Genomic DNA, 24,099 nt, shown 5'->3' with positions numbered 1-24,099 from the left:
GCGGTTGCTCGAGGTAGATCTTCATTTTACCACTAAACTAAGGAACCTAGGACATTTATATTTTATGAATCCAAGAGCCTTAACAAGATGGGCAAAGTCATGAAATTTCACAAACCTGAGATAAAGTGTTTGGGTGTAATTGTATGTCAAAGTAGCTTTGCGGTCAGAATGGCTGGAACAACTTTTTTCCACAGGTGGAATAAGCATCAATGCCATGGGCAATTTCTTTGGGAGAAAAAAATCGTGCAGTAATAATAAACATTTCATTCTCACATGTGGTTGCATTTCAATTTTTTCTTTCTCTATTCAAACATTCTTCATAAATCCGAATGTTTCTCCATTTATTAAGATGTGTGATTACTGCTACCCACCAAAGATGCCTGCTACGGAGATCAGATATGCCTGTTAAAGATTTTTGATAACAGCTTATCGCCAAAAACAATTCATACATGAAAATTTGTATGCGTCCTCAATGAGAAATCTGATTTTAGTGTCATTGATCGAATGATGAGATGCGTCTTTCGCTCTTAGGTCAATATTTTATTACATATTCGTCATCATAAACCACAATTCTTTTTAAGTCATTACATTTCTAAAGTCATTACATAAAAGTAAATGTGTTTGTACATACAAAAAATGTTTCTCAATAGGGAAAAATATGTCTACAAAGTAAAACAAAAATCGGTTCGTTTTTTTTAAAGCAGTTTCTTTTTTAGATCGAAACACTCATGTGCGATCACCTGATGTTCTTTTATAAATGACAATATTGTATACTATGAAGTGCAAATTTTTCCACAAAAAAAAGGAAAACACAACAACCACGAACAAGACAGAGCTGCTCGTAAAACGTGATAAATTACCCCCTCCTGTTCGTTCATATCTGAGTGAGTGACCCCTGAGAGACTGAATGCGAGCGCAGGCAGTAACAATTTACTTCTGATACAAAACTTTTTTTTATATGAAGTGATGTACAATTGTGCACTCCTTCGTTAGTACAAAACATTAGCCAACACAAAACGACAAAAAAAAAAGAATCATTGCTAAGTTTCAATGATGAGGATACAGCTAAAATATTCTACTTGTTCGAAGGCAATTTAATATCATAGCTTTTTTTCATTCAGTAGTGTTCCTTATATAAAATTAAGATCTATATGTGCTTCGAGTTTACACAAAGAGCAAAAATCCTTGGAAAATTGAACAAACACATTTTTTTTCTTTTTTGCGAATGATTTTTCACCGAACTCACTCCACTCTAAATAATCTCTCCTCCACGTTTCTAATCACACGAACTGATGTAATAACGCTGCCATACATTAATCGATGCTGGGACTAAGATTTACGATGAGTCTGGGAACCCGATGGGGAAGATCGAGAGGGTGGTATCATGTCGAGGAGGTACTGTCTCTGCAGATCGCTGGCAGAGGAAGCAGATTTATTCAGCATTTGATATGGATATTGAGCTAAGAATGGAGCGAATGGTAACATGTGCGGGGAAAGCTGCAGGCCCGAAGCCATGAAATTCTGGGCCTGTTGCTGAAAAATGGTCTGCAGCTGTTGGGGGGTCAACTTTGGAAATTGTTGTTGGAACCACAATAAGTTATTGCCCTGAAACAAGTTCGAAGGAAACTGTGATGTTCTGGGCGAGGAAGTAGATGAAGACAATTTATGTGACATAGGCGGTGTGTATGATTGGCCAGCCGATGATCTATAGTTGGTCGCCGAAGACGAGGAGGAAGATGACGACGACGATGAAGTTGGAGGTACGTTCAAAGGCGAAGAAACCGTAGCCATGCGCGCTAATTTGTCTATCTCCTTCTCGTACTGCGAAATCTTTGTGAATGCAGATTTCAGCTGAGCGGTATGCTCCACTCTGAGCTTTTTCTTCATGCTGTGTACATAGCAAGCATAACACAAGGTCACAAATACTTTCTCGTTTTTGCTATTTATTCTGTCGATGGTCTTCCAATACTCAGAGAAGCTGGTTTTACACTGTGAGCATTCGCGAGGCTCTTTAGCGATTGTTTCTTCGGCCATTTTCTTCGTTATATAGTCAACCACAATATCCAGTCCCAAAAGCCACACGAAATCTGGGCTGTTACCATTTGGTAGAAACTGCGGACGCTCTAAAGTGGGTTTTGGACTTGGTATCTGCATCAGAGTTCTCTTGATTTCTTTTTGAAGCATGATCTTAGCCGCAGCCTGCTGCTGGGCAGTGAGTTCTTTCTCTTTTTCTTTGCTTTGTTTCGCTTGTGGCTGTTGGGTCTGTTGTGGTACTTGTGGTTGCTTTTCATTTGTGGTACTAGGCACAGGAACCTGAGAAGGAAAAAAAAACAACAACTTAGAAGTGTTTAAATGACAAAAGAATATTAACATTTTTAAAAGAAAAATTTCACAAGACACACAGAAAAGCATAATTTTTCTAAAAAATCTAGCTGCCTGAGAATTGATATTTAAAGAATGTTCTCTACAACCTGATCTTTGTACAAACCTTCTAACCAAATACACTACACTACTAAACCACACATGCAACTCGTCCACATTCCTCTGTGGAATTTCTAACGAATTGGTACATGTTGGAATGTGCGTGTACGCGTTGTGAACCTAAAGGCCTGTTTACACGACGCAAGCGCTTTAGTTGGTAACTTAATTTTTAGTTGCCAAGTACGATACGATGTATGCAGACGATAAGGACCGTTTACACGACTTTAGTTGACAAGTCCGCAAGTGCAGAAGTGATTTAGTTGGTAAGTCAGATAAGAACGGTTCTATTTTTCCCGGTTAAGTAGACGTATGCGCATGCGCCAGTGGGCGTGACCTGCCGCGCTGGAGGGGTCATTTTGCTCTCTCACGGAGGGGTTTATTTTGATCTCAAGCGTGAATCTGTTCATACTCCGTCGTCTCCTGAAGTTTCGCTAGAATTCCGCGGAAATATTGGATGGTGAGGTGGCCAGAGGACACAACCTTCAAGTTTGTTGAAAAATATATTCGCCATGAATGTTTGTTGAACTATAGAAATGAAAATTACCTTAACAAACAAGCTAAAAATTATTCGATGTTGGAAAAAGCTATAGAATATTCTGTCGACGTGATGTCAGGAGTGGAAAAAAATTGAAGATTCGATAATAATGATTTCGAAAATTTGGAAATAATTTTTGTTTAATGAATTTTGATTATTTAATTTTTAACCCTTAGAATTTCCTACGAATGCCAAGAATCTTCTCCCGTATTTTCGTCTTACATAATTCATAATTATCTCCTCTTTAACATAGATTAAAATATCATATAATCGGTATTTACAACTTAGAGGAGAAATAGAGAAATCTTATATTTCTTCTCGATGACTTACATAAGTTTATAATATGTTGTGTATTCTTTTTTCCCCTGTGGCGTCATCTCTCGCCCCCCTTACGTGGGTGCAGAGGCGAAAAAAGGGGACAAGCGAACGGTTTCCCTTGCGTGACCTACTTCTTGCTCAGTGTGTTGCTCTCGCGCAAGTGATATAGTTTCTCCTTTTTTATTGAATAAATTTATTTAAGTGAATAAATTTATATTCTTTAAAAAAAATATCATATAATGTGGCTCTGATCACAGTATTCTTAAGTTCTACCTGATCATCTTCCTCCATCGTTACGAAAGCTATGAGCTTTAAAAAAAAGCACCTCTCTGAATGCCAGATAAATAAAAAATTATTACTATTATACTCCCGCACGTTGCGTCTCTCGCTCTCCGTGGATTTGAGTAGACTGAAGCGCGCATGCGCTAACTGCGCTCGCCTCCGTAAAAATTATCCAATGAGCTTCTACTTGCCACTTATACGTGTGGACACTTTCAAGAAGAATCGGTAAGTTAAAATTAAGTTGCCCACTAAAGCGCTTGCCTCGTGTAAACGGGCCTTAACGTGAAGTTTGTTCCTGTGTAATGCTTGTTATGTGAAGTGCACTGATTGAACAATTGTACTGTTGTAGGCGTGTTGCTCTCTGTGGCGAGACTTTTTAATGAGAAATATCGGCTCGCTAGCCAAATACGTTGGCACCTGTATGAAACGTAACCGCAAGGGACTGAAATAATGTCCATTTACAACAGGTTTTTCATTTTTTATTATATACGCTTCAAGGTTGAAATATTCTATCTGCTTCCATAGCTTAGATGTTGTAGAGCACTGGTCCAGCAAGTGAGAGACCAGGGTTTGAGACCGTGGGGGGCAGTGATGAATTTTCTTCCTTGTAATATTCATCTCCACAAATAACCAGTCTTTCAATGAATCCTGTAAATCCTATACAGCCGTAGCATCCATATATGGTTTCTAGGTTAAAGCGGATTTCATAGGATCTTTATATATAGACAGCCTCTCATCCAAATGAGGGTTAATAAAAGACAAAATCAAATTTTAATATGAGATGGCGTAATGTGAAATCCATTGCTTTTACAATCAGGGCTTGTAAAAACCAGAGTTTTTTCAGAAAAAGCCCAACTCACAGGGTTTTGGGGTTTTTCCCAGTGTTTTTTGATATTGAAGCACGAGGATAGGAAAGTTATATATGCTGCAGCCAACATAAATATAACAGACTGAATAATTTTCGGCAATTATTAAGTTATTATATCAATGGCAACTCATTATAAAAAATTCTGTGGGGGTGTCAAAATCGTTTTGAATTTTATTATGATAAGGGCAGGGACTGATTTACTGATGGCAAAGTATAGATGCCATTTGCCTGAGGCCTCATGATTTTGGGGCCTAAAATTTATACAGTATAGACTATCACTGACAAACATCTTTGACCTCAGTTGCAGAAGTTATATTAATTTCTGTTATGCCCAGGGCCCTCTTCATGTCAAAATTGGGTTCTGGACACAGGCACAAATTTATTGGAAACATTGCGATATATCTCAAACTCAATATTTCTATCATAGCTATTATGAAGATGGTAGCGAATATATATTAGCAGGGAGGGTGGGGTACTCTGACCATTGGCCCAAGTTTACGCCTATGATCCTGGATACACATAATCAAATACTCTGTTAGTAATTTTTTTTTTTTTCTTTCTTTTAATTTTCTGAACCCAGCATGAACCCGGCCTCAAGTGCATCACTGGCGTAATACACTGTAATAATATTGTCCCTCTTTAACTCTTTCATCAGCAGACAAAGGGAAAAAAAAAAGAAAAAATTTTAATACATCATTTCTTTCACCCTGTTTTTAAAATGTGACAAAGGATTCCACACTTCACACCTTCCTGCAGCTGAAGAACAAGTTTTTAATTCCAGTTAGACAAGGTTATGCTCCAGCCTCTCTTCAAACTACAAGTTAGACAAGATTGAACTGAGATCTTAGTCTCCTGCTTGCAATGTGTTAAAATATGATACAGAAAAAAGGTAATCTAAAAATAGCATTAAATACATAGATTTACTTATGTATTTCCTCTCAAGATAGAATATGGAAATGCAATAACATAATTAGAAAGCATACTGTTTGCGAGTAAGTGCAATTTTAAGGAGTAATTTTTGGTGGGTTTTTCAGATTGGGCAAAAATTAGACCAACCCTGCTCATAATAGGCCACATTAAAAAATAGGTATTATTATGATGACTAAAGAAATATATCCGAGGATGATGTCATTCTCAGGTCCGTCATTTGGGGGTCAGGGTGGGCCATTGCCCCCCCCCCCCAGAAAAAGTTGAAATGACAGCCCTGGTCACTCTCCGCTATCCATACAAAGGTTTTTAACAGCTGACTGATGCGAAGATATATTTTTGAACAACTTTTCATCTAAATTCACAAAATTTCTAAATGTGATCATCCCCCCCACCCCCATTCAATTTCTGCATGAAAAATATTCAGCCAGTTGTGCAAAAGTCATAGAATCAACACTCCATAACCACATAACCGGGCATACGTGGCAACCGATTTTTCGGACTGAATATAACACAAAGATATCATTAAAAAGAATTAAAAAGGGTCAAGTTTTTAAAGTTGCAGCATTTCACAAAACGTGTTAATGTGAAGAAATAATGGTGCTTATTTTTTTTTTAAAAACGTATTTGAAGATACAGAAAATTCCCATCAATTCATATTCTATCAATTTCATATAGTATGATAAAAAAACAAGTGTAATGCCATACCAGACTTATCGATACTTCGTTCTTTATAGAATTCAGAGGCTTCTGACGCTGCGATGTACTCTGGGCATTAACGGGATGAATAGTTATGTTGGCTCTGTTCAAGTTCTCGCTGTATTGGACCAAATTGTTCGGCGTTGGAGAACTGACAGAAGTTGTAGCTGCTGCAGGAGTTGAAGGCTTGAAATGCTTTGTAAGATCCTGCAAAACAAATATGTACTACTTACATTCAAATACACATGAAACATCAGGTTATAGTTTTTGCATGTGAGAATAATGTCAACATGATCATTATCATCCTGATAATACATGTCAATTTGCTCAACCAGTGTCTACCACATATCCGAAAGAAAATTTGTGACTTTCCCTTGAGTTAATGGGCGACACTGATGATTTAATAGTGGTTATTTGGCAACGTTTATGATTTAACATTTGTTATTCAGCAGAATAGCTCTTCTGCTTGCAAAAAAAAAGAGAAGTATTTCGTCAAGATTTGGCATAATGACAATTGATAATAGAAACCCTGGTTTTCTCTGTTGCTTGCTGTGATGACCTTTTCACAAACCAACTTATATTTGCATTTTAAAGTCAGAAAACTAGACAGACAACTCCAGTTGGTAACCACTGCATGACCATAGGTATCTATCAGGCTTTTGCGATAGGGAAACCCAATAGGGATAATGATTTTCAGTGATAAACTTAGTACAAAAATCCAAAAATTGACTCATTAGAAAAAAAATCATTGACCTTTTTCTTTCACAATTTTTCTGCGATGGTAGATCTTTGCTCTTGAAAATTGGACTTCAATCGAACTGTTAAAGCTTGATGTGATAAACCAGTTTTTACCAAACACACTGGAGCATATTCCCATCAATATTCTTTACAGTTGGTACGAACCCGTGTTTTATAGTGGACACAAAAAGACTACCACACAAACAGGCAACTCACTGAAGACAGTGTTCATTTTCACCTGAAATGGCACTGTGTCAGACTCGGACAGCAATACTTGTTACCCGGTGCAACGGGTGTCTGAGGTTAGGCCTCAAATTGGTTACAATCGGTCACGTGATCAACGATCATGACAGATCAGTAATACTATTTGTATTAATTATGCGTGAAATGTTAATATAAATACCTGGCTTCACTAGCAGAGAGCCACAGACTTCTGCTGGTGCTGATATATTGTTTTGTTCATCACACAATAAACCTTGTTGACATATTGGGAAAACCTGGTCAGTTCCCTGGTATTGTTTTTATTTTTGTTGCCATTCCAAAATATTGATACTTGGTAATTCATTGCGCACAATTGTGCAAATAAGATGTGATGACATAGTTTTTTCCACCTCATGATGGAAGGTGTGTGTGTGGTCCTATTGGGCCAAAAACAAACCTGTTCCTGTTGTGCATAAATACTGATTGCAAGAGGAGCTTGATGACATTTCTTCATTCTAAGTTGTTGTTCAGTACTAACCTCGTATTTTCTAGTATGAATTGTTTTGTCACAGGCAAAAAATTAAATTTTTAACATGTAAAGAATAATTTCTAGATTGTACCTAGGCACTTGTTAGATTTCAGCTGGACCGGGACATGTTTTAGAGTTTTATTGCTGAGATTCTGTTTAAGTCTATTTCAGTGGATGTGAAAAGAATGGCTGTACCGATTTGATATTGATGTCGTTATGGACTTGTCATTGATTTCATCTATGTTGGTCACCTACGTCTCTCTCTCTCTCCCCCGATGATGTCCGGAGAAAAATGCCAATACTACATCAACACTTCTCATGCTTTATAGACAGTTCCATCATATACAGACATGCCAACATTGGATTAAAGCTTGTCAGTAGTGATGAATATTCAGCTTCGCAGGACAACATAATCATAGCACAATAAAAAAAATTGTCATAATTTTAATTTTGTTTTGAATTTTGAATTGAAAGTTCATTAATTGCAGCACCTCATTGGCACTGGAACCTGGACGGCTCTTCCTAAAGCAACTTGCCAAGTTCACAGAATTCCTTAATAATTCATGAATATTCAACGCAATTCCAACCTGCATTCGCCCTTGTGGGCAGTATATACAGATGTCTAGCAACCCTGACTCCCCATCTGAGTTTTTTTTGTATCAGAGCTTCTACGGCAAAACATTCTTTCCAACACAAGTTCCACGAGCTCGACCATGCACTATGTAAATGAAGGTGGGGTAAAGACCAGCCACGCTGAACCATTCAAAAAATTGCTTTTGGAACAAAGCATGGGGCAATTTTGATGGAAAACCGGTTTTTGCACATTTGGACATTGAGTAGAGTGGCAGGTTTAGAAGCGGCTTTAGCTTTCTGCACACAGACAAAATAGATTGGCTCAGAGAGAGTTTGTGTTCTCTATAAACTCTCTCACATGGGTATACGAATTGATCATTACGGTAAAGATCGAAATACAATTTAAAATAATAAGTAAAACACTGCAAGAAACTCAGATTAGATTTTTTTAAAACCAATTTCTGTAGTATTGAGAGTGTCTCTGTAGCTCTGTAGTTTATTGCAGCTGTCCATAGAAACTACGAACAATCCGCAGCAGTTGGCAGCTCTGCATATAGCAGTTCCAAATCAACCACCAACTTCATGACATTGTGATAAGATGATCCCATCTCTACTAAAGTAATCGTGTCGTACCTGAATGATCTAGCCCCTTTAGTTTTGAGCAGTAATGTTATGTCAACAGAAGATATAGACTATCTGACAGATTGGCGAAATCTTTGACTTTTGTCACGATTTAAGCCAAGATTATTTGAATGTAATTTACTGTTACCGAAAACTCTAATCTTAATTTGAATTATTTTTAACTAAGAATAACTGGTCTTAATTGCATAATATTCATGTGATGTCAATAAATACCTTATTGTGAAAAATTGATTTCCCATTTACTTCTTTTGCTGTCTGATAAAAATAAGAATGCCGGAATGTGCAACTGGAGCATGTTACACACCACTCTCATGACAATCCTAATTTTCTTGAGCATTTATTCCCCAAATTTGCTGCCCATACATAGGTCAATAAACAAATCTTACGAAGATGTGTGTTTGTCAAAAACAAACATAAGCTATTCATAAATTGTTACTTTTGATCACCTGACTTACCTGAACAGTATTTGAAGATTTTTCCGTCACCGCCAGCTTTTTTGCATGAGATTTACCACTAGCAGGCATAAGCTTTTTCGAAGGAGGCACGAAAGAAGTGGAATCTTGTGCTGTACCTGCCGAGGGTCTTTGGCTGATCTTTACATGTGGTGGCACAGTGTAGTTTACCTCTTCTTTCTTCACCTCCTTTTTCGTCTGGCTTTGCTTGAGTTTCTTCAGGAGCAACAGCTTCACATCCTCGTATGCAAGCTGCTTTTGGAGAGCCTCGATTCTACTTTTCCATTCTGCATGCTCTTCCGCAGACAGGCCAGGAGGAGGAGACTTGATGATAATCTCACAGTCTGAATCGCTGTCTGAACTGCTTTCTTCCCCTTCTTTACATTCACCATTACGAGCTGTTTCATCATCAGAAAGTACGGCAGTACTTTCTCCTGCAATGTTACTATATGAATCGGTAAACCTGGCCGCTCTGTGAGGTTGGCTCCTCCGCAGGGGTTGTTCATCACCATCTATATCATCTTCGGTCTTCAATTTCTTTATCTCTGTTCCTAGCTTCCTCTTCAATGAAGAAAAATGATTTTTCGTGGGCAAGTCAGTGAGGTCCACCATTTCAACTTCTCCACAGGAAGACTGCTGCTTCATGTTCATGGAATTGGTCAAGCTCTTTCTCACTCTCTTACGGCTCCACCTTAATAAAAAAAAAAGACATAATACTTGTGTGAGGGCAATGACAATTTGAGTTTTGTAATAAACACAATCTACGAAAGCTTAAATTTTAAAACATAGCAGAACCTTCATAAAATAGTACCAAAATTTTCATACGAAGGAAAAAATTGGAGCACAACTTTTTTAATGACCAATCACAAACCGTTTTCAAATTACCCCTTCATCGCTTCAAAAAAACTGCCTTGATGGGGAAATTGGCACTCCTATCCACTATTTCACATGTAAATTAACTGCACATCTAAAGCAATTAAATTCGCCGACAATAGTTTTGGCAAATTATCTATGCCCAGAGTTCTCAAACTGTGAGCCTCCAACTTTTGGTAAAGATTTTTCGAAAATATTCTTTGTTAAAAAGCTCTGGGGAGACAGCGGAGCTCACAGATAAACATTGAATAGGGGGAGCGGGTGGAAAAAAACTGAGAACCCCTAGTCTAGGCACATCTAAAGCACATGGCTATGTCAGCTGGTAGAAATGCCACACTCTGGATCAGAAGGTGTATATATGGTGATGTGGCCTGGATATCCCTTGGTATGACAGGTAATAAAATAAGTGGAATATATTGGGACTGGGCAAATCTATCGTCAGACACGCCCAGAAAATGCAAACAGTTTTGACTAAACTACTTGTATTTTTCTTTCTACTACAAGCTAGACATGCTGGCATATTAAATACTGATTAGAGCATGTATTATTATATGCATTTATACTATTGTAGTATTTAATGCCTGCATGTAACAATGCCAGAGCTTGGCAAATAGAAAAAAAAAACAAACCAGCCAAAATTTACTAGGAAGCAAAACACATTTTTTAACCGTTTAAAGGCCGAACTATAAACAAAATCACTTATTGTTTTGAAATTTGGAATTTGAGGTCCTTCTGCATGCCCATCCATAGATCAACTTTGAAATTTGAAGAAAAAAATTTTTTTCTTTGTTTTTCACGATGTTCCATTTATGGAACATTGGCATTTGGGGAGAGGTGAAAGTGGAAATTGGTATCGCCTATATTCTCACGATTATTTTTATTTCTGGAGTACAGTTATCTCACAAAATTTTCTATTTTGGACTGCAATTTCAAATTCGCAACAGATACCGATTTTTTTAGCATAAAAATGAGTGAAGAAAATTCAAATTTTTCTATAATGTCTGTGATAAAAGAAAAAAAACATCTTTGATGGACCCGTTTGTCATATTGGTAGCATTTATATATAGTGTTTTTTGGCAAACCGCACACCGTCCTTGCGTCGCAGACACAATATAATGGCCATCAGATGACCTGACATCTTTTTTTAGTTGACAATGTGGACCTGGATGAATAATTAACCCCTCCTCCTTTCGTAGAATGTTCATCGTCACTCCTCTTCTGAATTCCAAGTTCAAAATAAGATCTGCTTCAAAACAACTCTGAATGAATAATTCCAATGTGCTATAATAGTCATATGGCAACTCTTTTCAAATGAAATCCAGAGCTGAGGTTTTTGATCGGATTGCTTAAAACTGCCTTTTCTTGAAACCTTCACATGAGTGTTGCATGTTTTTCTGCCCTACATTTTTTTAAAAACCTGTTAATTTCTATAATACTTCATCCTCGATGTTGCAAAATATATATCTAGCATTCCACATACATCAGTTGGAACTGTTGTCATTAGATCATTTTCAACAATAACATCATCATCCGTGATGTTCCCATTTTCATTAGCAAGTAATTGGCATATAAACTGAAGAGCCAAAAAAACTGGTACAGGCATGCGTATGCAAATAAAGAGATATGGAACCAATCAGAGTACGGCGCTGCGGTCGGCAACGCCTATATAACACAACAAGTGTCTGGCATAGTTGTTAGATCGGTTACTCCTGCTACAATGACAGGTTATCGAGATTTAAGTGAGTTTGAACGTGGTGTTATAGTCTGCGCACGAGAGATGGGACATAGCATCTCTGAGGTAGCGATGAAATTTGGATTTTCACGTATGACCATTTCACGAGTGTACTGTGAATATCGGGAATCCGGTAAAAAATTAAATCTACGACATCGCTGCGGCCGGAAAAAGATCATGCAAGAACGGGACCAACGACGACTGACGAGAATCATTAAATGTGACAGACGTGCAACCCTTCCGCAAATTGATGCAGATTTCAATGCTGGGCTATCAACAAGTGTCAGCGTGCAAACCATTCAACGAAACATCATAGATATGGGCTTTCGGAACCGAAGGCCCACTCGTGTACCCTTGATGACTGCATGATACAAAGCTTTATGCCTTGCCTGGGGCCGGCAACACCAACATGGGACTGTTGAGGACCGGAAACACGTTGCCTGATCTGACGAGTCTCGGTTCCAATTGCTTCGAGCTGATGGACGTGTACGGGTATGGAGACAACCTCATGAATCCATGGACCCTACATGTCAACAGGGGACTGTTCAAGCTGGTGGAGGCTCTGTGATGGTATGGGGCATGTGCAGTTGGCATGATATGGGACCCCTGATACGTCTAGATAAGACTCTGACAGGTGACAGGTACGTAAGCATCCTGTCTGATCACCTGCACCCATTCATGCCAATTGTGCATTTTGACTTGGACAATTTCAGCAGGACAATGCGACACCCCACATGTCCAGAATTGCTATAAAGTGGCTCCAGGAACTCTCTTCTGACTTTAGACACTTCCGCTGGCCACTTAAACACTTAAATCCCCAGACATGAACATTATTGAACATATCTGGGATGCCTTGCAACGTGCTGTTCAGAAGAGATCTCCACCCCCTTACTCATACGAATTTATGGACAGCCCTGCAGGATTCATGGTGTCAATTACCTCCAGCACTACTTCAGACATTAGTTGAGTCCATGCCACGTCGTGTTGCGGCACTTCTGCAGGCTCGCGGGGGGCCCTACACGATATTACACAGGTGTACCAGTTGTTTTGGCTCTTCAGTGTATATGCGAGTTATAAATATCCTACAGATTCTTCTGATGTGAGATATTTTCTGGACATGGTTACATACAGCTGAACATAAAAAGACTACTATTGCTGATCACGGTTTGATTAGTATGCGGTTCACAAAAACATGTATTTCCAAGAATGCAAGAATAAAAAGTACTCAACCAATATAAATAAAACAATTCGCCTCTAGAAAGCACATTCCTCTGCTTCATATTACCCAGAATTCGCCCCCCATACACATGTCGAATGATGACACCACCCTGTGGTTCGAACGGCAAAATCGAAGCAGCGCACTGCACATTAGATATCCCTAGAATCCAACTCTCTTGAAAGGCCAATGTTCCATAAATGGAACATGCATATTTGAATGGGCGTAGCTTTTCAATGTTTAACAGTACAAAGAAACTAATTGATTTACTTTGATTGATGTATTAAGTGGTAGAAACACAAAATAATTTTCAATTTACTTCAAAATTGAAATTTTGGCGAATTTTAATCGAAATGGGCCAAAAATTTAAAAAAATGCCCCAAAAATGTCAAATTTCAAAATTCGGTCAAAAAAGATTAAATTAACATGAACTTTCCGAATTTATTTCAAAAAATACTTTGAACTTTTCTCTATATACGATAAAAAACCGGAAATATTTGAATCAATTTTTATCTGATATTTTTGAAAATAAAAACTATGCTCCATTTATGGAACATTGGCCATTAATAGAAAAAACAGTCTCACATTCTCTATATTTTTCTTAAAATATATATATATCTGAGACTTGATAATCCATTTCCACATTGGTGATCACACATAAATTTTGAAATTTTCGTGTTGTCCTTATACATTTCGTAATCATGCAAAGAAAATGACCCCATTACAGATTTCTCAGTCGCTATTCTATGGCAATCTGGGTAAAACTGAATAACTGTTGCGCAAATAAAAGATACAGCTGACATTTGATTTGACAAACTGCACTTTTTTCTTTTTATGAGCTAATTTCCTGGTTGGCCCCAACTAATATACTTATTCCTTCACACAGGGTTCCCCTGAATTTCTATCAATTGCAGCAATTCGGCTAATCACCCGGAAAAAGTTGTAGCCAAATGAAAGAGAACCTTAGCCAAATTGACTAGTCATAAAATGTGAATTCCAAAACTATTGGCCTGATTCAACCATTAAGAGGCTGAATGGAAATTTGTGATTTGACGAATTCAATCTTTTATTTATTTGCCAAATGAAATATTTTGTCAAGATTTGGCACAATGGTGATCGACAGCGCTAACCCTGCCTTCAAACATGTTTCCCATTTGCAAATTTTCAATTTCATACTTACTTCTCTTGCAGATCTGGTTGCATATTTTCAGCCATCTCTTCATTCACCATTTAAAAATCAGCTGCAAAAGCAATAATTAAAAAAAACATTAATCTCAAGTTGAGGCTACAAGTCAAATGGAAATATATATTTTAAGGAAAAATTTAAAATACCGTAAAAATTCAAATTTAACTATTTCTTTGACCCTGCATGCACATTTGTGGTCATCTCGACTTTCATTTAACAAATGAAACTTTTCATCAAAGTCATTAAATTTGGACTTAACTGAAGGCCTATGCAATACCAAACCATACGTACAAACCTTCAGTGAAAAAGTTCAAATTTTTAATCCACTTTAAGGAGTGGAAGAAAAAAGGCAAACTCAATTTTTTTACCATTTTTCCCCGCCAATGAAATCTATGATCAGGATGCAGTGCTGTCATACCGCGTGGGCTCACCAGGGCACAGCCCGGAGGCCTCAAGAGAAGCGGGGCCTCAGAAAAATAAGTGGTTGAATTTTTTGAGAATTTACAAGATAGGGCCTCAGAAAACTCACTTGGCCCGGGGGCCCATGATGCTCTTAAGACAGCCCTGCCAGGACATACAACGTCATAGCATATTTCACCCTCCTCCTCCTTTAAAATGGCCATTGAACATTGAAAGGCAAACAGCTAAAAGCATCTTTAAAGCAGGGATGCACAATTTTTTCAGTCTGTGGGGCCAAGTAGGTGATATGGATACCGATTGCAGGCAAAAAACTGGTGTACCAATTGTGTTGCACATATTGACACCATTCTTAAGAAACACCTTTCATGGGCTGGATCATACTTGCCAACTACTGTGGAATGTCTGTAGTTTCTTTGGATTTCTACCATAAAATCAGGCCCATCATTTGGGGGGGTCAGGGGAGGGCAACGACCCCCCCCCCCAGCTTTTGAAAATACACTAAAAATGGTATATATATACTAATATACATATGCATACATTCAGTACATGTTCTTTGCCCCCACCCCCAGAAAAAGTTGAAATGACAGCCCTGCATAAAATAAAGAATTATGGTGAATCATGAAAACTATGGAAGTATTTTTATGGGAGGTTTCTCTGAATTCTATTATTTTATCAAGTGCAAAATGTCCCACAAAGACAGCTTCTCCAAAGAAGGAATATCAAACTGAATTTGAAATGAGCTGAAGCAACCTTGCTGTTGATAATGATTATAAAAAGTTTGCTTTGTTTGGCTGTCCACACATCTGCAAGTTCAATTCCCAGGTGGATCCTTATACCGAAAATATTTTAATTGCTGAATTGGGGGGAAAAAACCAAATGAGCAAAAATATTAATTATTTATCAAGTTTTTTCATGGATAAGTTTCTAAAAAGAAAGACGAAGAGGGATGTCGATGACAGCAAAGCAGTGACAGTGTCCCGTTCCAAAAAATCAAAGAACTTTCATTGGGACTATTCATGACAAACAAGCCCAAACTTTAAAAAAAACTACTTCAAATGTTTGTCAGATCTGAGGAAATGTTATATGATCAAGCGGTCCTGATATGGTCAAATTGAAGAAAATAATAAAATAGATTTAAATTTTTAAAATAGTCATGGAGGAAGAAGAAATTGGGGGGGGGGGGGGGGTTCTCCCATAAGGGGAACATTGCCACTACGGAGAGACTTTGTCCCAAGGTTGGCATGTATGGGCTAGATGAAACGCTTTGGTAGTAAAAATACGATTTAATATAATTAATATATGATATATAATTTTATGTCTTCTTGCTGATCCTTATGGTGAGTCATCTGTTTTAGCTGATTATCTGGTTGACTTCTTACACCAAAGCATCTGTGACGATAAGGTGACCTTGACTAGGTCGCGCATCACCATTCAGATTTCCTTCCTGCACATGGGTCAATGACAGTGCATGTTCTTCGTACACTGTCTTCATTCACAGATGCACTTAGTGGACTCCAACTACTTCTACCACTAAGAAAAATGTCCACAAAACTCGTACCTACTCATATTGTCGTATTCATAATGCTCACCGAATAAGGTGCTAAGTGAGATGGCATGGGTGATCCCTATTGTATATATACATATTATAAGGAAATATATATATATATTCCCCCCATACAATATTTTTATTTTGTATATTTAAATCAGATCCACCACAGCGAGTGAACTCCACCCAATAAAACCGACACTGGCTCGCTCTGATGGATATTTTATATTATACAATAAGAACCATCGTGTTGTTTGTTTGCCGTATCCTATGTATATAACATGACAAGTGTAAGATAACAAGTGAGATGGCATGGGCCCCCTCCAATTATCAATTGTCATCACCACCACCTGCTAATGGTCAATAACACACCAACTGCCCCTGAAGGACAAAGACCAGTGTAGGGTGGTTCATTGTCTCGAAAACATTTTCATTCCATCAGAAGCAGCACATATGCTATTTTTCACCACCAGGCTTATATTCAATTAATAGTTCTTTTTTTATACATTCACCAGTTGATCAATTTTCTATTGTACTGTAGTAATTGATTCATGAAAAATGATCAACTATATACATGGTGATTATAATTAAATTTCCAATTTCAAAACAATGCAAAATAAAAACCTTTGGACAGAATGACTTGAAAATTTGCATGAATACTCCTGAAGAATTGGAATTTCATTTAACGTAAAGAAAAAATAACTTATAAATGTACCAATAGATGACACTCTTTTCTGGCAGCGGTACAATCTCTTTGTACAACCACATCATTTTGGCACTTCAATAGCATCATTGTGTGGGCAGCACAACTTTTATCAAGGTCCATATTGCATCACCTATGAAGCAGCTGCTAAAGAACAATTTTGGGAATAGAAGGATGACACAACACCTGGACACAATGTTCACCTGACCTTAACCCTTGCAACTTTTGGTTTTGGAGATATTTAAAGAATGTTTTGTACAGTGGCTGGATCAGGAACTAGGCTGAATTCAAAGCACATTCCCACAGCATTAAAACAAAACATGGATATCTGTTGTTGAACAAGCAGTTTTGCATTTCCATATCCCATCAGAACACGCTGGACAATATATCAAACATTTCTTGTGTAATTTGTTGTTTGTTTAATGACTTCATTTTTTGTGATGTTTCCATGAGTTATGAAATCGTGCAATGCTAATTAATGCCGTTTTAGCCCAAAATGACAAAAAAAAATTATCAGCCCACTCAGCTACTGCTTCCATTCTGCTAGTAAATTTCCTAAGTGTTGTACGAGCGCCACCTATTTTACATTTTTAAGCATTTTTCCTCTTTGTCAAACATAATTCCATTGCTTCAGGAATATTTATGCAAATTTACATTATTCTCCCAAGTGGTTCTGATTTTACAGCATAATAACTTTAATATAATCACCTTGTGTGTGTGTACATCGTAAATCGTTGCTAACTAATCTACATTAATTATGCTTCATTAAACATATTTTGTATTTTTACTTTAGTATGTTGCAAAATAATCTTAAGCATATTGAAAGTAATTGGAGAGAAAACATCTCTATTATATGTTTATTGTGTTTGGCAATTCTTAATGCTAATATTAATTTCTTAAGTCTAGCTATAAAATAATTACATTGCAAAAGTTGGTTTTTGTTGAAATTCAAGAAATATATATTAATTCACCTTTTACTGGCCAAATTAAGATTTGAATTGATTTTATAAATTTTTTTTCTTCTGATATTTCCTCTTTTGATCCATATTCTATTCTGATTTCCCATTTCTATTTTGAACCTTTAGTTTAGAGATACCAACCAACCATAAAATTCATGAAAAAAAATTTTCTTGTATGTTTTCCGGACTTGCCCATGTCCGTAGAAACATTAAAATTAAAACAAAAAAAATTAAATTTATGGCATAAGTGCTGAAATGAATGAAATTTTTGTTTTGTAAATTAAGTTTGGAATCTGTCACAGTTCGGGGAAAAATTTCAAGTGCTTTTGATGTATGAAAAATATTTTTTTCTAATCAATAAAAATGATGTTCCTAATTGAGAACATTGCCCGTTAAAAGTTTAATATATGGCAATAGTGTTAATTACATTAATGAACATTGATTTTAATTATTAGAAGCTTGAATGATTTTTTAGAAAAAATAGTCATTTTTAAATTAAATGCAAAAAAAAAACTTTTTTTTTTTTTCAAAAAAACCCATTTTTTAACCAATCCTTTCCTGAAAGCAATGAAAAAAATATTTTAATATAAAAATCCATGTTTCTAAGTGCAATATTTACTGAGATACTGGCATTAAAACATCTGAGAAAAGTTGGGAAAAACAGCATAAACTATTGGGAAAATGCTCCCCTCCTCATTTATGTTGTTTTTTTCCCAATTTTTCTCCATTTTCTGAATTTAAATATCTCTGCAAATACTGCACTTAGAAACATAGGATTTCTTTTTTTCCTCAGGAGCAGGGTTGGTCTGATTTTTCCCAACCCTGAAAAACCCATAAAAAAAACTACAGCTTAAAACTGCTCTTACTCGCAAACAGTATGTTTTCTAATGATGTTATTGCATTGTCGTACTCTATCTAAAGAGAAATACATTAATAAATTTATGTATTCAATGGGTATTAGAGAAAAAGCCTTCAAAAAACTTGTTTTATAAACCCATTTATCATAACAATATACAAAACGATTTCGGTGCCCCCCCCCCCCATTACAAATACAAATACAACGCCACAACAGGCAAAATGCCCAACGAGGTGGCTGAGAAGAGTTTACTAGTGGCTGAGTTTACTAGGTCTATTAAATTTATGTAGTCTACAGCCTATATAACTGGCTTTTCTCGTGCTTCGGTGTCATAACCCAAAAAATCTAGTGGGTTGGGGGGTTTTTGCAAATCCTACAGAGGTGGAACAGAGCGATAACTTTCCAATCAGGCTTTTTCAGCACATAATGCTTTTATTTTTTATGTGTATAATCCCTCAAATAAATTGTTTGTTAAAGAAACTGCATGTCATTTGAAAAGTTTTTGTAACTGGAAGTATACTTCTAAAGTGAACGGTTACAGAGTTAGTTTTACGGACAAATAACTTAAATCACCCTGTACAGGTATTTATTTAATTGTATTTAAATGACAAACAGATAAGTGGAAAAAAAAACCACAAACTACATTTTGAAAGAAAAAAATTCTGAACAAGGTAAGCCATTTTGAAAATCCTGCTTGAGTCTAACACATACACTTCTCCCCCCCCCCCTCAAAATCAAACCTTTCATCTAGAATTGCTGAAAATATTAGGAACAAACTATATAGACAAAACAAATTATATACAGGCGTTCCCACTTATAATGTTTCCCGCTTAGTACGACTAATTTTAATGGGGAGGGGGTCTTAACTATAAGTAATTCTCGTTAAGATTTCCCGTTTAAAGTATTTTTCCGCTTACAACATTTTTCCATGGTTTTTTGAAAAACATTATAAGTGGAATCCACTGTACATATTTTCACAGTTTAGAAATAGCGTAAGCATTGGATATGCCGACATGAAAGCATTGGCTTAAAGCCCGTCAGTAGTGATGAATGCTCAGCTTTGCCATGAAGAGAGGTAACCCCGTGGACAACATAATCATATTACAATAAAAAATAATCACTCAAAAACTTAATTTTTAATTTTTTCTTAATTTTAATTCAAAGTTCATTAAATAATGCACCTCGGTGACACTGGAACCTAGAGGGCTCAGGCCACATGACCCCTCTTGAAGCAATGTGCCAAGGTCACAGAGTTCCTTAATAAAATTCATGAATATTCAATGCAATCCCCAACCTGCATACGCCCTTGTAGGCTGTATGACGAAACATTCACATGAAACACCTATGACGAAACATTCTTTCTGACACGTATTTCATGGTCAAGCTCTGCGAGCTTGACCATGAAATACAAAAATCAAGCTGGGTCCAGACCTGCTGCACTCAACCATTCAAACACCTGTTTTTGCCCACAGCGTGGGGCGGTTTTTATGGAAAACAGGTTTTTGCACGTTTGGGAATCGAGAAGAGCTAACACCTTCTATAGCAAAAAGCTCTATGCAAAGCTTGTGATATCACCAAAATTGTCCATTTCACCTATAGTCATTGAATATACTGCAAAAAAAGGTAAATACGTCAAGATTTTGCATACGTCGGTCTGCTATATCCAATGGCTACAGGTGAAATGAACGACTTTAGTGATCACAAAGTTTCACGAGGAGGCTTTCTGCTATAGAAGGTGTTGGTAGAGTGGCGGGTTTAGATGAAGCTTAACAGATTGCCTTCCTCGCACAGATAAAACAGATTGGCTCCAAGTTTGTCTTCTCTCAAATTCTCTTGCATGCGTATACGAATTCATCGTTACGGTAATGATCCATGCAATTTTATAAAAATAATAATAAAAATGAATAAAACACCACAAGAAACTCATAGACCCGATTTTTTAAATCTGATTTTCGTAGCATTGAGAGTGTCTCCCACAGCTCCGTACTTCATTGCAGCCGTCCGTAGTTTCTACAGACAATCTGTAACAGTTGGCAACTCTGGATATGAGTGATAAATAACTTTCAAGATAACTGAACTAAGACTATGCCATGGTATATTATAGTTTGTTCTACAAAAAACTTGGAAACAAAGAAAAAAAATCAAAATTTGGTGCATGATTGGTAATTGTATGGATTACGTAAAAATATTTTAAAATCACAGATTGGAAAAAGTTTTTCTCACCCGTCATGTGCCAGTAAAAGGTATACACGATCTGTTGATATTAACCTGGCCTTGTGTCTCTGTAGATAGATGGTCTGTAAATTGAGGGTCTACTGTAGAAAAGATTGGAATATGTTTTAGTATCAGCGAAACTGAGAAAGTAAAAGAGTTCGAAAAGTCAGAAGAACATCTGCTTTGTTAACACACAGCAAAAACTCATTACAACAATACTCAATATAATGATAAATCCCTATACAAAGATATTTTTTCAAGTCTTGTTTGGTAATATCTATACTCTAATGTTAAACTCTGCCTCTCGATATAATAATAATAATCTCCCTATAACAGGGCTGGAAAAAGTTTTTTAAAAATTTAGGCACCAGCTAAATTTCTTGGTAGCTAAACATGTTTTTCCCCAACGAAAAACAGTCCTAAAACATTGTTTTGGTTTTTTTTTTACTTTTCCAGAACCGTATGCCCTTTCCCATGTGGGAAGACAAATTATTACAAAATCAAAAATTTTATACTTACACTTCCGTTTAGCAATAATGTACATAAAATTTTATATACCAATTTTCTAATCGCCATGGTGACCTGCACCTGCAATTTGTCTAGCCTTGCTTTATACAATTATATTTTTTCTTGGTCCACAGAGTAGGCCTATCATTATATTTGTTAATGAAGCTATTAGGGAAATCAAATGTCATAGACAAATTCCCCACACACACCCAGGTATACGGTGATGGTAGTTAAAAATATCATAATTATCTTACAAATGAGAGAAATCAGCAGTTCTCAACCAGTGCTCGCGGAGCCCCAAGGGCTCCGCGGCCGCTCGAGGAAAATAAAAAAACAGTAAAATATAAAAAAAAGTAATTATAAATATTTTTAAATAGTAAAAATAAATCAGTAACTTAGATGAATAATTAAAAAGTTGGCCCACGGGGCTCCGCCATATCATTTTTTTACTTAAAAGGGCTCAGCGAGTCAAAAAGGGTTGAGAACCGCTGAGATAAATCATGATACAAATGAGATAATTCTATCAAACTAAATTGATTTATTGCTCCAATTTCACAGCTTATGAGTAAATATTTTTAGCAAAATTGAACTACATCTGCAATTTTATATAGTTATTTATAGCATATATCAGGGATGCACAACCTTTTCAGTATGGGAGGCAGATATGCTGTGCATTTGCCACATGAGATGAGGTCAGAAACTTATATACATACACAGGGATGACCACGTGACCTTTTTTTAAAGGAAAATTCGTTACTTTGGCTATTGTTTAATAAATGACCCGTTCCCCCTATTTTCAACAAACGCTTACTTGGAACGTTGACATCAGAAATTATGAGTATAATTATTTTCATTACTTTATGGTGCGACTTCATAATAATGAATCTATCAATCATACTCATATCTTGCCTTCGACAATTATTTTGGCTATAATTAGCAACTTTACTTGCCTTTGAAATATTTTTGGATAGGCCTATAAATAGCAACTTTACTTGCATTTGACAATTTTTTTCGCTGTAATTGACAACTTTACTTGCACTTGATACTTTTTATGTAATAATTGGTGATATCCTTCCAACATGGGACCAGATTATGAAAGAAGTGTGGGTTAGCCTAGGCATTTATATATGTAGGCCTACTAAAACTTTTCTAGGCTTTCACAGAAAGTCTTGGAAGGATCATGGGGTCCCGGGTAGTGATTTTTCTGAGGCCCCCCTACCTTAACTGCCTAGAAATGCATTCTTACCAATTCACATGGTTTATCTCTAAAATCTTTACCAGTTCTCATAATTGTGATCCCCAGGTGCACTTGATGTCTTCCCCCGGTCGGTCCATGCATTAAGACAGCACTGCTTCTCGGGCCGCATTTGGCCCGGGGTTTGTGCACCGCTAGCAAAGGTGATAATTTCCCGTTATATCATGCAGAGCCATAACTATTTAAGGGGCAACCGGGACCATGCCGCGAGGTCCCGAGCTTCACACCCCCCCCCCCACTTCCGGGGTGAGCAAATCAGAGGTCAGGAGATCAACATCTGGGGCCTAGATATTAATCTGTCGGGGCGGAGGGGTCCTCCCTGAACCCAACGGTACGGGCGTACGGCCCTTATCTCATAAAGCGAAAAAATCACGAATGATAATAATTACGAAAAATATTCACTTACAACATACACTGCTCGAAATAAAGCCCAAAAAAAATGACCAAATAAATGCAAATGACGCCTTTCCACAAGAGGGTAGTGGGAGGAAGACAGGGAGGGGGGGTTGTAGGTTTACTCGCGTAAAATTTTCAAATACAAACTCCCCATTTATTCATAATCAAGATCACAGAGAAAGTAAATGGGGAAACACAAAAAAATCATCTATTACTTACCGCGACGCAAAAAGGAAAAAAAAAAAATCGAGACAAAGCACCCCTTCATTGTGACGTTGGGTAATTATAGGTGACACATAGGGGACTATAAATTAAATTTACGGATGATAATGTCCTAAATAATACTCACAGATAAGATTCTCCTTAAAAATCGGGGACGAAAATGAAGTTCATCGGAAACTGAAAGGCTTCTGCAATCGAAAAAATTCCCTAAAATTTACATCTGTAAATTAAGATACCTTTCAAATATCCCTAAATTTAGATCATTAATTAATAATTACAACGTTTAGCAAACCAAACACACTCGCTGCTCAAGAGAGCCGAGAAGGTTTGTAGTTTTTGTCTTCTTTTTTTTCAACTCCTGAACTGACCAGTTAGTGTTATCTGAAGCAAAAGCACCCTTCAAGATCTTCAGAAGAAATTTAGTGTAACGCAATGTGAAATTCTGGAAATTAAAAGTGTTTTTTAATGATAAAATAAATTCAATAAAAATTATGAATCTCAGTTTTTTTAATTCAAGTGTATCCGAACATCTATGGAAAATTTTGATATGAAAACAGAAACAGTTTTGGTTTCAAGCAGAAATTTGGATTTTGAAATGAAAAAAGACCTTGCAACTAATTATTTTGGACGAAATCTTACTGTGTATTTACCAAAATTTTGAATTCATTTTACTTTTTTTTTTTTTTTGAACGATCACCAATGATTACACCAATTTAGGATTGCCGGACTTCAAAAACAACAATACGGGACAGATATTTGTGAGCGAGCT

General features: G+C 36.8%; 1 protein-coding gene across 1 annotated transcript; it reads right to left on the bottom strand.

Moving 5' to 3' along the window:
• Positions 1-908: 908 nt before the first annotated feature.
• Positions 909-23,657, bottom strand: LOC149088413 (transcriptional repressor p66-alpha-like). Its single transcript, XM_089247498.1, has 6 exons — positions 23,458-23,657; positions 20,960-21,051; positions 14,247-14,307; positions 9,249-9,936; positions 6,120-6,317; positions 909-2,313 (listed from the first exon to the last, which is right to left on the bottom strand). Exons 3-6 carry the CDS (start codon positions 14,294-14,296, stop codon positions 1,330-1,332), a joined length of 1,920 nt encoding a protein of 639 aa, XP_089103624.1. The 5' UTR covers positions 14,297-14,307; positions 20,960-21,051; positions 23,458-23,657; the 3' UTR covers positions 909-1,329.
• Positions 23,658-24,099: the final 442 nt, after the last annotated feature.

The sequence above is a fragment of the Pholcus phalangioides genome, unplaced genomic scaffold, assembly GCF_987345545.1.
Source record: "Pholcus phalangioides strain wild (caught in Gottingen) unplaced genomic scaffold, Ppha-v1.0 ptg000003l_1, whole genome shotgun sequence".
Taxonomy (NCBI): Eukaryota; Metazoa; Arthropoda; class Arachnida; order Araneae; family Pholcidae; genus Pholcus; species Pholcus phalangioides.
The sequence above is the reverse complement of the archived record's forward strand: the minus strand, read 5'-3'. Positions and strand labels throughout refer to the sequence as shown.